Below are 14,407 nucleotides of genomic sequence, written 5' to 3'. Positions count from 1 at the left end.
ATAATGAATACCTTCTTCCGCAAGCGGGATAGCCGAAAGTGGACGTGGAGGAGCCCTAACGGCGAGACTAGAAATGAAATAGACTTCATACTCTGCGCTAACCCTGGCATCATACAAGATGTGGACGTGCTCGGCAAGGTGCGCTGCAGTGACCACAGGATGGTAAGAACTCGAATTAGCCTAGACCTGAGGAGGGAACGGAAGAAACTGGTACATAAAAAGCCGATCAATGAGTTAGCGGTAAGAGGGAAAATAGAGGAATTCCAGATCAAGCTACGGAACAGGTATTCAGCTTTAACTCAGGAAGAGGTCCTTAGTGTTGAAGCAATGAACGACAATCTTGTGGGCATCATTAAGGAGTGTGCAATGGAAGTCGGTGGTAACGCCGTTAGACAGGAAACCAGTAAGCTATCGCAGGAGACGAAAGATCTGATCAAGAAACGCCAATGTATGAAAGCATCTAACCCTACAGCTAGAATAGAACTGGCAGAACTTTCGAAGTTAATCAACAAGCGTAAGACAGCTGACATAAGGAAGTATAATATGGATAGAATTGAACATGCTCTCGGGAGCGGAGGAAGCCTAAAAACAGTGAAGAAGAAACTAGGAATTGGCAAGAATCAGATGTATGCGTTAAGAGACAAAGCCGGCAATATCATTACTAATATGGATGCGATAGTTCAAGTGGCTGAGGAGTTCTATAGAGATTTATACAGTACCAGTGGCACCCACGACGATAATGGAAGAGAAAATAGTCTAGAGGAATTCGAAATCCCGAAGGTAACGCCGGAAGAAGTAAAGAAAGCCTTAGGAGATATGCAAAGGGGGAAGGCAGCTGGGGAGGCTCAGGTAACAGCAGATTTGTTGAAGGATGGTGGACAGATTGTTCTAGAGAAACTGGCCACCCTGTATACGCAATGCCTCATGACCTCGAGCGTACCCGAATCTTGGAAGAACGCTAACATAATCCTAATCCATAAGAAAGGGGACGCCAAAGACTTGAAAAATTATAGACCGATCAGCTTACTGTTCGTTGCCTACAAAGTATTTACTAAGGTAATTGCAAATAGAATCAGGAAAACCTTAGACTTCTGTCAACCAAAGGACCAGGCAGGATTCCGTAAAGGCTACTCAACAATAGACCATATTCACACTATCAATCAAGTGATAGAGAAATGTGCAGAATACAACCGACCCTTATATATAGCTTTCATTGATTACGAGAAAGCGTTTGATTCAGTCGAAACCTCAGCAGTCATGGAGGCATTACGGAATCAGGGTGTAGATGAGCCATATGTAAAAATACTAGAAGATATCTATAGCGGCTCCACAGCCACCGTAGTCCTCCACAAAGAAAGCAACAAAATCCCAATAAAGAAAGGCGTCAGGCAGGGAGATACGATATCTCCAATGCTATTCACAGCGTGTTTACAGGAGGTATTCAGAGACCTGGATTGGGAAGCATTGGGGATAAAATTTAATGGAGAATACCTTAGTAACTTGCGATTCGCTGATGATATTGCCTTGCTTAGTAACTCAGGGGACCAATTGCAATGCATGCTCACTGACCTGGAGAGGCAAAGCAGAAGAGTCGGTCTAAAAATTAATATGCAGAAAACTAAAGTAATGCTTAACAGTCTCGGGAGAGAACAGCAATTTACAATAGACAGCGAGGCACTGGAAGTCGTAATGGAATACATCTACTTAGGGCAGGTAGTGACGGTGGATCCGGATCATGAGACGGAAATAATCAGAAGAATAAGAATGGGCTGGAGTGCGTTTGGCAGGCAGTCCCAAATCATGAACAGCAGGTTGCCGTTATCCCTCAAGAGAAAAGTATATAATAGCTGTGTCTTACCAGTACTCACCTACGGGGCAGAAACCTGGAGGCTTACGAAAAGGGTTCTACTCAAGTTGAGGACGACACAACGAGCTATGGAAAGAAGAATGATAGGTGTAACGTTAAGGGATAAAAAAAGAGCAGATTGGCTGAGGGAACAAACGCGAGTTAATGACATCTTAGTTGAAATCAAGAAAAAGAAATGGGCATGGGCAGGACATGTAATGAGGAGGGAAGATAACCGATGGTCATTAAGGGTTACGGACTGGATCGCAAGGGGAGCGAAGCGTAGCAGGGGGCGGCAGAAAGTTAGGTGGGCGGATGAGATTAAGAAGTTTGCAGGGACGGCATGGCCACAATTAGTACATGACCGGGGTTGTTGGAGAAGTATGGGAGAGACCTTTGCCCTGCAGTGGGCGTAACCAGGCTGATGATGATGATGATGATAATAATGATGATGATGATGATGATGATGATGATGATGATGATGATGATGATGATGAAAGAACCCCAGGTGGTCGAAATTTCCGGTGTCCTCCACTACGGCGTGCCTCATGATCAGCAAGTGGTTTTGGCACGTAAAACCCCATAATTTAATTTTTTTGATGTTCTAAGCCAGTCGAGGGAAAACACCGAAGCTGCCTTGCGACCTAACAAAAAGGTTATTGTTGACCAAAAGCAAAATAGTGATGTAGATTGCAAGTTGCTAGATGACTACAGGAAGTCAGGTTCGAAGAATTATCAGCCGTAAAAGTTGCAATAAACGTTCGCTGAATAATTAACAGGCATGGCACCGCGGACGCTCAGCCAAATCCCATGGAGCCCAGTGGCCAAAGTGCGTGCCCGGGCTGGCCACAAATTCAAAGCGATCTGCGATGTTTGCAGAGTGTGCGTAGTGCCAGTAGCTTCGTATGCGCTGTGCTTTCGACGTTTCGTACTCATTGAAGCGACGCCTGCACGGACGTCAATTGGCTCGCGGCTGCTGCCGCGGTTCCTAACTCCAGCGTTTTCACAGACAGTTTCCGCTGTCATCGTGCGATATGTGTTCATGTTCACCTCTGCGCGCGCGACAGCGTGCTGGTGAGTTCAATTACCACGTTGACGGGCCAGTTGGTTTGAATACATTATGGATTGTCATGATGGGCTGCAGAAGAAATGCAAAAGCTCTTCAGCCACACGCACGCCAACATGAATGATTGAGGACATGAATCTTCAGTACATTATGAGGGCCGTCAAGGAGCAACTTTTCGTCGCTCTCAGTCGCAGCTCGCCGAGGACCGTCGCTGAATGAATTAGCGAAGCGGCCACTATCGAGAAGACGCTCGAGCTTCGCGCAGCAACTTACGCGCTCGTTAGTCAGACTGCAACGACCCTCGAATTGCCTCCGCGGTGGCCCATCGAGATACCATTCGCGCCATCGTACGCGATGAGCTGCGCAAGTTGCTACCGGGTGCGCAACCACAAATATCCTCGCTCGCAGACCTCGTGAGGGACGAAGTACAGCAAGCGCTAGGCACAGCCGATCCCGCCGAAACGGCACCCACCCTATTGCGACTTTGCCAAAAGCCACGCGTTTCAAGTTACGCCGCCGCTCTGCAAAGGCAAGCGAGGCCAACTAGGTGTCGACGGGAAACCTACACGCCAGCTCAACGCAGAGAAGCCTACCCGCCGTCGCAGCGCCCGCAGCAGGCCGTCCGTTCAAACACGTTCCGGCAAACCACCAGAATGAAGGCTGACATCTGGAGAACCCCCCATCGAAGACCGCTTTGTCTTCAAAATTCATTCATTCATTTTATTTCAGTATTAATAATAATAATAATAATAATAATAATAATAATAATAATAATGCCTTTATTGCCAATGATCAAATCAGTACATTCATACAGGCCTGCCAAAGCCTTTGAAGGCTTCAGCGGCAGCGCCTGGCAGGCAGCAAAACCATACACGGTACATTGATAGACCATTTATAAGCATCGAACTCAAGTATAGAATGCCAAAAAAGGTTATAAGAATTTATACAGTGTCTATGAAAAGAAATTTCATTGAGCATAATGGAACACAGAAGTACAGAAATGCGTGTGAACAAAAATTACCATGATATAATGCATAACCATATACCAGACTGACCGTCATGGTGCAAAGGAATTGCACAGTCACATGCACGAACACAAGCAATAACGGTAAATAAACGGAACAAGTACGCCTTTACGAACAGATACGCCTTAGCAGTCTCTTTAACTTATATTTTGTTTTTGCACAGAAAGTGCTGTGCGGTAATTTATTGAAGTAGGTTGTCACATAATGCGGCCGAGCTCTAGTGCCGTAACTTGTGGAACAACGTGGCCTCCAAAAGGGATCCCTGGGTCTTAAGCATCGGGAAGCTGTGTACGGAACTCGGAGTTGACTGGACCAGAAGTGTTTTAAAACAACCGTTTGCATTAAAAGATCGTTGAAATTCGGCATCGAAAGTACTTTGAAACGGTCTGTGTCAGCATTCAGGTTCAGATCATAAGATATGTTTTTTGAGAGGGAGTGCAGTATCGCATTTATTCTGTTGTGCCAGCGGACAGCACAGTGCCCGTAAGTTGTTATTCCATCCCGGAGTAGACTGTAGCCTAAAGCATGTGTTATAGTTTTCCTTACTGATAAGGGCATGCAGTATCTTATATAGTACAGTAGACAGGATAGGGCGCGAAGTTTTTTTATAAACGTAAGCAAGGTGGCTGTTCCAAGAAAGGTCGCTGTCAAGATATGAACCAAACCCGCCGTGGTTGCTCAGTGGCTATGGTGTTGGGCTGCTGAGCACGAGGTCGCGGGATCGAATCCCGGCCACGGCGGCCGCATTTCGATGGGGGCGAAAACACCCGTGTGCTTAGATTTAGGTGCACGTTAAAGGACCCCAGGTGGTCAAAATTTCCGGAGTCCTCCACTACGGCGTGCCTCATAATCAGAAAGTGGTTTTGGCACGTAAAACCCGAAATATTATTATTATTATTAAGATATAAACCAAGATATTTTACAACAGATGAGTACTGTAATGGTCTAGAAGAACAAGCTGAACAATCAATTACGGTACATTACAGCATGTACAAAAATGCTGGGGGCACAGGCTAAAAGCGAGAAGCTTGACGGGGTCATTACCCGATAGTTGCACTTTCACAGGGGCAACAGGAAGTGTTCGTATGCGATAAGCCTGCAATGCCAAAACTATACGTTTGAAAAATAAAACTGCAAGTGTTGAAATTAACATTAAAAAGGAAATACTTTACTTTTATGCACGACATGAAAATTTATGAAAACTTGGAAAAACTTTTCAGCACAATATCAAAACTTAACAGCAGCATTACAGAAAACAATGCTGGTTGTTTAAAAGAGTAGGCAATGTATATGCAATCATTTGTTGGCCATAGTTAGTACGGGTCCGTGCTGTAAACCAAAATGTGATTTCGCGCTTGTCATAAGCATGCATTCTCTCAGTGAAATTAGCAAGTTCTTTCAAGCACAGATTGTGTGTTTTAATGCCTTGTTTGTAGCGTGTTATTAGTAAAGAATCGTACAAGTCGACAACAGGTGTTACGTTTAAGTTTTTACAGATGGGCCCTGTGTGTGCGTTATACGGAGCGTTGACAATCAAACGGACAGCCTTTTTCTGTAATCTAGAAAGCCTCAGAATGTTGGAAATTGTGGTGGTTCCCCAGACAAGGTAGCAATAGCACAGTTTTGAAAGGAAAAATGAATTATACAGCAACAGTTTAACTTTCTCAGGCAAAAGAAAACGTGTGCGCGATAATATAGCAACCGAGCGAGAAAGGCTGGAACAAACAGAATCAGACTGCGAATCCCAGGACATGTTTTCATTAAAGAGTACGCCAAGACATTTCACAGCAGGAACTCCTCATTTTTTGGCGTACCAAGAGAAAGCGCTAAATGAAAGTTGACTTTCTTGTTTTTAGCTCTCAAAACCGCAACTTGGACTTGTTTATTACACTCTATCCACCGGCGAATTTTCGATCCTTTATTTAGTATTTATTTAGTTGTGTCGTCTTTTCACTTTTCCCTTTGAGCGAAAAATTTCATTTTCTCAAGTTTAACGAGCGAAAACGGCCGCGAGCATGAGCGATGCTGTGCTCGTGTCTCTGATCTTTTTCTAAATAACATACAGGAAATGCCCAAGTGCACTGGGCATAGCGTAAAGGGGAGCAATATTTCAAAGGTACACATATCAATCATTACTTAAAATTTTATCATACGTAAAATGCGTAAATCCTGCAAGCGCAGTGTCATCACTTAATTTAGAAGCCACTAAACTAAAGAAAAAACGAATACTCCTAGAAAAAATGCGCTTAGCTATAATACAATGCACAAACAATTACTGCGTATTTAACGCAAGAAGGAAGAGTGTCACTTGATAACACGTATGCAACACTCGTATGAAGAAAAGTAAATTCATCTAGCGAAATAATGTACAACGGCATCGATCGGCAGCGTTCAAAAACACGGCAAGCAGGGAGAAATAAGAGAAGTAACGAATTCATCAACGATGACGCTAAGTGCATAAATGAACACGCGCCAAATGGAAGCTATACGCTTGCACTTCTAGAGAAAGCAATGTGAAAAAAAGGAAATAAAGCGGAAGAACAGGTTATTCTTAGTTTAAAAACATTTGTTAAGCAGACCGCGCAATTTCGACCCAAAGCGAGGTCGCGACCGCTTTCAGAATGTGGGCGTCTGTTGCTATGTTCTCGCACGTTGTCGGCAATCGAAACGGCAATTTCGTGGTAAGCAGCAGAACACCACCGTCACTGTGCCACTCCGTACGAAGATTTGACTCACCTTTATCCAAAGCTGTTTACGGGAGTTTCCCAGCCCTTTCCTGTGCGGTGTAAAAGGCAAGCGTGCGGAAGGAGTGTTTGGCACAAAATGTCAAACAGCCAGCAGTGCAAGCTGCCTGACACCTAACAGTCCCAAATTTTCGCTTTAAAACGTAACGAAAATAAACGAGGATTATAAAATAACTGTTATCTCGGTTATACCTCACTCGAACAAAGAACTACTTGGTCGCACTGTTGTTTGTTTTTCGGCCAGTAAATTATTCGTACTATATACAAATATAGGTCGCCGAAAAAAAGCTATTTCTAGAAATACAGCCTAGGCGGCTCTCCCATGGACACAATAAAAAAAAATATTCACATGTCTTAGGATCTTACGTGCATTTTTGCAGCACGCTACTGTAATTTCACCACAATGCCCTAATGGGTCGCTAGTATGTATAACTGGCAGTCATTTTCGATTTTCTTCGTGATAAATTATTTTAAGAGCGTTAGCCCTTATTCATCGCGTTTCTCGATTTCTTGAGGTCTGCTACTACCTCCCTTCAGCGTGACATACTCAGTCCGAGGAAATCAAGATAGCGGCCCCCATATGAAACCGATATAACAACCCAATTGGTGATTGCTTGCTGACGTCATTAGTATATTGAATTGGTGATTGATCGGTGGCGTCACTGATATGTCCAAGATGGCTGCCACTTGTTGATGTCATCAATAAATGCAAGATAGCGGCACCATAGTAAATCACTAGCAACCCAATCGGAGATTGGTGACGTCACGTGATTGACGTCGTAACAAAAGATGGCGGCCAAATTATAGCGGCAATGACGAAGTCGTAATCAAATCTGGTGGATGGAAGCGAGTCCATGTGATTATGACGTCATAATTAAACATCATGACATAGTTTAGGAATCTCCAATCCAAGGTGGCGACCAAATCTGGGTGCCGATGATGAAGTCATGATCCAATATGGCGGCAAGAAGTTAAACCACGTGATTATGACGTCAGACTCAAAAATGGCGTCATAGTTTGACTCTGAAATCGAAGATGGCGGCGAAATTCGGGTGCCAGTGATGACGTAACGGTCTTATATAGCGGATTGATGTGGAACCACGTTATAATTACGTCATGGGACAAAATGACGCCATAGTTTCCATTTCTCAAGTCCAAAATGGCGACTCTCTGTGGGACGTCATAGCCTAGATGGCGACCACTGAAATTAGCTGTGCCAGTACACCAAATTGTTAATTAGCCGATTATGCATTTCAATTATTTTTCCATGTCCGCCTCTCCGGATAGACTAGGGGGAGGGGTAAGCTGTAAGAGTACACCTAGTGGACAGTCCATTTCAGCCGCTGCTGATAGGATGCAGCTGCGCGAGTGAGCAGGAGACGAATGGCCCTAGTCAATCAGCAGCGGCAGAAATGGCCAGTCCACTATGCGGACCGTTAAAGAATATCCCCTGCTCATGAACAAGAATTGTGCCATCTGCCACAGGCAACGTCAAAAAATTCGCAGTTTCGCCCGAAAGGCGCACTGATTGCGACAGCAAATTAGTGGATAGCTGTACGAATTAAGGATAGTAGTTTCCAGCGCCCCGTGCAAACTTGTAGACATCCGTTTGCTAACGAAAGTAACAATAATAGAAAGTGCAAGCATAACTTCACGAGGACGTATGAAGAAACAGGCACACGGAGACAGCGCTGTCTTTGTGCGTCTGCTTCTTTCTATGTCCTTGTTCAGTCGCGCTTACACATTCTATCATGGATTCAATCCAACTGGCAGCCCGCCAACGTGTTTTAACTAAATTGACCAGCAGGATGTCACGCGCGCACAAGTAAACACGAACACATCTTCCTAGATAAGCGCGGAAACTCACTATCAAATTCTGGAGGGAGAATCGCGGCAGCAGCAAGCGAATTGACCTTCATGCATCTCTTGCTTCAACGCGAATAAAACATCGAAAGCGCAGCGCATACGAACCTACCAGCACTACGCGCACGCTCAAACATCGCTGATCACTTTGAAGATGAGGCCCGCGCGGGCGCGCATTTTGGCCACGTCGCAGATCGCTTTCAAGACACACGAGCGCCAGTAACGCCTCCCTACGGCGTCCGCCAGAGGCTTCTAATACGGCGTCCGCGATTCGCGTGGCCAACGCCGCAGTAGACGCCGCGGTTGCATCCACTCTGTACGGAGCGGCGTTCAACAAGGACATCGAGGCACCCTAGCAACCACTGGAGAAGAATGCCCCACCTCCCTCGTCCAAGTCCCCTGCCTCGCGCGTGGCAGGAGAGGACGCGCCTCCGGGTGGCATTCCTAGCTCGCGCACGCGAGGTTGAAACGCGTTCGCCAGCTCACCCTCACAGTTGTTCACTTGCACACACGGCTTACGGGCACCCGGCGACAGTTATATCGGCCCTGGACTCACACGGAACCTCACGGTGACGGCAACGGTAGAAATGCGTCTGGAGTATCCATATAATTGCTATCGCAATAAAATATAAAAGCCTTCTTTGAAACACCCTGTACATGCGCGACTCATAAGCTCGCGTTGATTACGTCCGCGCCCTTTGCACACACCGCCCGTCGCTACTACCGATTGAATGATTTACTAAGGTCTTCGGAACACCGCACGGCGCGGTGTTTCGTCTGCGTGGGTCTATCGGAAGATTTCCCAAAGTTTGATTGATCCTCAGAGCACACTCACGTTTATCGGTCCGTGGAAGACGCCCGGAATTGCGTCGGCTAAGAAGCGCCCCTGCTTCTGGATGCCGTCCAACGCCACGGACGCGTGACCCTTGGTTAGAAGTGCGCCGAAGACCATGAAACTGACGAAAGGGGAACAGAAAAAAAAGACCCTCACGTAGGATCTGAGCTGAGGTTATGGCAGAATAATTTGCTATACGAGGTAAACATACACGACCACAAAATTAAAGAAGTCAGTCAGCCTAAGTTGCATCATCATCATTTATTATTCCCTTAAGGGCTCCATGTGGGGTATTACATAAAGGGGGAGGGCAAAACAATAACGCAAGCATCGAAGGAATGGTCATCTACAAACGAAAAAAAGGCAACAACAGAAAATACACTAAAAAGAACAGGTTTTTGCATAATTAGTTGCAAATATGGGTGGCTAGTAACTCTCGAACATTCGAAGGGTTTCGCTCTACAACAATGGATTCCGGGAGCGAGTTCCATTGTTCGATTGCAAAGGGAAGGAAGGATTTGCTAAAAGCGTTTGTCGAACCATGAAGGCGTTGGATACATAAAGAATTGAATAGACGGTGTCAGGAGCGCACGGGTGGAAATAAAAGTGAGGAACGAAGGTCATGAAAGTTATAGTACAATTTATGGAATAGGCAGAGTTGCGAAATTATGCGTCTTGATGCTAAAAGGGGTAGACTATTAGATAACTTCAAGTTAGTAACGCTGATAGTGTTGTCATAATTCGATAAGATAAAGCGGGAGGCACGATTATGAGTAGCTTCTAAAGTGTCAATCACGTACTTTTGATGCTGATTCCAAATTGTAGACGCATATTCTAATTTGGTACAGATGAAAATTTCATCTGTTAGTTACGAATCGACGGAGGAGACAACGATAGGGATCTTTTAATACAGTTAAGGAATCTTGAGGCATCGGCTGTTATTTGTTGAATGTGGTTCGACCAATTTAGTTTGTTAGTGATGATAACGCCAAGGTAGCGGTAACTGTCGACCTCAGATAAATTCACAGAGCCCAAAGAGCATAGAAATTTCGATGTAGAGTGTTTACGTGATACATGCATTAACTTGCATTTGGAGACATTCAGTTCCATCATCCAGCGTCAGCACCACTTGTCAATAGAATTTAGATCATTTTGCAGAATGGATTGGTCAGTGTTAGTAGTGACAGGACGGTAAATAACACAGTCATCGGCGAATAGACATATTGTAGATTATATGTCTGTTTGGAGGTCGCTAATGTATATTAAAAAAGGAGTGGGTCGAAGACGGATCCCTGGGGTACACCCGATATTACTTTGGTAGTATCTGAACAGCGAAGCAGATGATCCATGATAGGATTAGAGGATCGAGGTGAAGGCATGAAAGTTTGGAAACTGGTCGATGATGAGGGACGCGATCGAAAGCCTTTGAAACATCTAAGTAAATTACGTTACTCGGAAATGAAGAATCTATGTTTAGGTGGAGCTCTGTGGTGAATTCAAAAAGTTGTGTTTCGCATGAAAAGCGCGGTCGAAAGCCATGTTGTTTACTAAAGAATTTCTGTCGAGTTTGACGCCATATAGGAATATATGACATGTTAAACAGTTTACAGGCAATATATGTAAGTGAGATCGGGCGATAATTGGATGGGTTGGAGCGCTTACGAGATTTAAAGACGGGGTTACTTTGCTTAGTTTCGAGTCCTTGGGCATAGTACCCTCGCTTGTATATTGGGTAAAAATCATGTGTAATATCTGGCTAGAAATGACGTTATTGGCTTTTAGTATCTTCGTCGGTATGTTGTCAGGTCCGGGGGAGTTAGATATCTTAAGTTTATTGATTAGGCTCATGATACCTGCAGCAGTTACATCAATGGGAGGCATTTCAGTGCCGCAAAATCTTGGTAAAACAGGAATGTTGGTGGAAGATTCACAAGTGAAGGCGGAAGAGAAGTACGAATTCAAGACGTCACAACGCTTTTCATCTAGAACATGGGACCCATCAGGATTAGTTATGGTAATGGTATGCGACTGATTTCGACTTGGTGCGAGTATTTTGGAAATTTTTGGGGGGTTTACACGGATGATATTGAGAAGATCCTGGTGATAAAAACTGTTTCTCAGAAAGCTTCAGAACGCTGTTGTACTCGCGCAGGGAGGTGAAATATTTCTTCCATTTCCGGGCAGAACCAGATTTATTTGCCACTCTAAAAAGACGCTTTTTCTTTTGCACTAGTTTTTTTAGTTGGTTTGTGTACCAAGGCTTTCTCATTACACCACGAATGCAAAGAGGTAGATAATTATTAGGCTGAGTAGCTTTTGCTTATACAGCAGCCCGTTTCCGTCTTCCGTCAACAGACCTTCTAAAAGCAGTTTCTTTTAGGTATTCAAAAAAAAGATTTAGTTCGCTATTAATTTTGGAAAAGTCAGCGTTATTGTAGCCCTGTATTAATTTTATTGAATGCTGTTTGATTGGAAGAGGGAGATTCCAATTGAAGAGGACAATACTGTGATCGCTCAACCCATTGTCACATGCTAACAACTGAATGTATTCGGGTTGAGAAGTGAGGATCAGGTCAAGGCTGTTTGAGCCACGCATAGGAAAGTTTACTGTTTGTGGGAGGTTGAGGTTTAAGGCTAAATCAAGGAAATCTTTTGACTGGCGGGTTGATGCTGTTAGATTATCCCAGTTGGCATCCGGAAAGTTAAAATCACCACAAATAATATAGTTTGCACGTGGGAATTGAGAGTTTGCATCTAAAATGGCAGTGTTGAGTTCGTCGTTCCTTCCTATCGCGTCTGAAAACAGTGTTGGGGAAATCTGCATGCAGTAGCTCAGTGCTATCTATGTCAGGGGTTAACGAAGACTCAGTGAAAATGGCCATGTCTGTATTATTGTCGTCGAGAAGTGCTTCAACGGTATCACGTATCTATGTATCATCGCTATCAACGATACCGTATCAACGGTACAGATAGTATGCGACTGCGTAATGCGTCAACAGGGTTTAGTAGCGGTTAGGATGGAAAGGAGAGTGCTGTGCAAGCCTGCAGTGATGGCTAGGATTTAACTTCTAAAACTCAGTCGGATTGCACGTCATAAAAGAACTGCCTTTCATCCATCCTAAGCTTATCGAAGCGTATCTTGAAAGTGGAGGCGTTGTTTTGTTTCGCATAGGCGTACAACTTTTTCCTTGCAAGCCGGATGCGCGATGAAAAATGTTCGGGATAGAAATTTGCGAACCTTTAAGCTTCGGCCCGGCAGACAAAATGCTACACGTATCTTTGGACTGAGCAAGTTTCACTCTAATTGGTCGGTGTTTAGCGGCCTGGAAATGGCGAAGCCTGTGTGCGCGTTTTGTCACTTTTGGTGATGTCAATTTGAAGTTTACCTGCACACAGTGAAATAACACGAGACTCATTGCTCGCAAGTTTCACCCCGCGCATCCTCAACACCGAAAATAAGTAGATTGTACCGACGAGGGCGGTTTTCCGAGTCATCGCATTTCTCTACGAGGTTGTTAACTTGTGAAGCGAGTTTAATTATTACAAGGTTGTCACTGGATACAGGTATCCATTGACTTGATTTATGAGCATCTACAATTTCCCGAAGGGCGTCGACACGGGTGGATATACGAGCGACCTGGTTTTCAATAGTGGCCTGGTTAGCACAAATTAGAGCGAGCTCAGACAGAACGGTGTTCTGAGAGGTTTCTAAACGGGATAGGGCGCTAGCAATGGATTCAAGGGATACCGGAGTGGGAGTGTCATTAGCAGGACCGGGTTTAAGTTCAATGTCCCCAGAAAGGGCAAGTAAAAGAAAAGTGAGATGATCATTTACACATAATGAAAATAGCGAGTGGAACAAAATTTTCCGAGTGGCATCAAATGTGTCAGAGGGGCACGACACTGCGATAAACATTCGGTCACTAGAACGTACACATCTTGCACAAGGTAGGTAACTAACCTGCGCAAACAAAGTCGGCGTCATGACCACGCTCGGTGCGGCGGCCTGCCCCAAGTAGTTCCAAGACAGAGGCTGCTTAAGTAGAAGTAGCGAGTCTCCCGCGCAGGAAGTTGCTCGCTGTGGCCAGGCGGAAAGCACGGTTGGGGCTAGAAGTGGCGGGCTTGAGGCTGAATTGGCCTCTTCGTCCGAATGCAGGTGTAGTTGGCAGGCGATGGCATTCCAGTTGCGAGAAAAATATGAGGAAGGGCAGGTTCCACCGAGAAAGGCAGCCGAGGTGATTGACAATAGCAGCAGCGCCTGCGCGCACAAAGTCGGCGTCACGACCATGCTCGGTGTGGTGGCGTGCCCCGACTTGTTCATTTTCCCACAAGACGTGACTTTCCAGTTGCCGAATGTTAAGGTCTTGAGTAACACAAGCCGATGATGAGCCCGGCAGAAAAAACTACTCGATTCGTATTCGACTGCTACTATATTACTATACTATTGTTACTATATACTATACTATTACTACACTATTGTTACTACTGTTACTATACAACGCTACAATGGCATTTGTTGTCGCCGACAATCGCGACAAGCAGCATTCACAGCAGTCAGTGGATATTTCAAGTGATTTGTTGCATGCTCTTCTATTTTCTTTCCAGCACGTTCACCAGCTGACCCGCATTCAAGATGCAAGGGACCAAGGCTTCCGATTACATTGGAGCTTGCGTAATTTTTTTTTGTCGAGTTCTCCACCACCATACTGGCAATAATAATAAAAACAAAATAATTTCAATAATATGCTTTCATGTTGAGCCACTTCGTGGGTTATTTGCGGCAAGTCGCGAAAGGTTATAGTGGCTTTGCATAAACTCGTGCACTCATTAGGGTTGTCAGCATTTGATGAATTTTCAAGGAGACGCTTAAGTCTAGGGGAATTATTTTCTTTGATTTTTAAAATGTAGTGAAAGCAAATAGCAAAAAGTAGTGAAAGCACTTCAATGAGACCTCCTCTTAATCATGAAAAATGAAAGCCTCTTGCAAAATATATGAAAAGCATTTCTTGTCACTTTGTGGCATCTTAA

General features: G+C 44.7%; 1 protein-coding gene across 4 annotated transcripts in view; it reads left to right on the top strand.

The window, feature by feature from the left end:
• LOC142563166 (uncharacterized) overlaps positions 1-14,197 on the top strand; it is a 55,399-nt gene extending 41,202 nt beyond the window's left edge. For all 4 annotated transcript variants that reach the window (XR_012824318.1, XM_075673715.1, XM_075673717.1 and 1 more), the window contains one exon: positions 13,985-14,197. Coding sequence is in view for 3 of the 4 variants with exons in the window: in XM_075673715.1 (XP_075529830.1) it covers positions 13,985-14,095 (111 nt within the window). In the remaining variant the exon portion in view is untranslated. The remainder of the gene's footprint in view (positions 1-13,984) is intronic.
• Positions 14,198-14,407: the final 210 nt, after the last annotated feature.

This window comes from Dermacentor variabilis, chromosome 11 (assembly GCF_050947875.1).
Source record: "Dermacentor variabilis isolate Ectoservices chromosome 11, ASM5094787v1, whole genome shotgun sequence".
NCBI classification, from domain to species: domain Eukaryota; kingdom Metazoa; phylum Arthropoda; class Arachnida; order Ixodida; family Ixodidae; genus Dermacentor; species Dermacentor variabilis.
The sequence above is the reverse complement of the archived record's forward strand: the minus strand, read 5'-3'. Positions and strand labels throughout refer to the sequence as shown.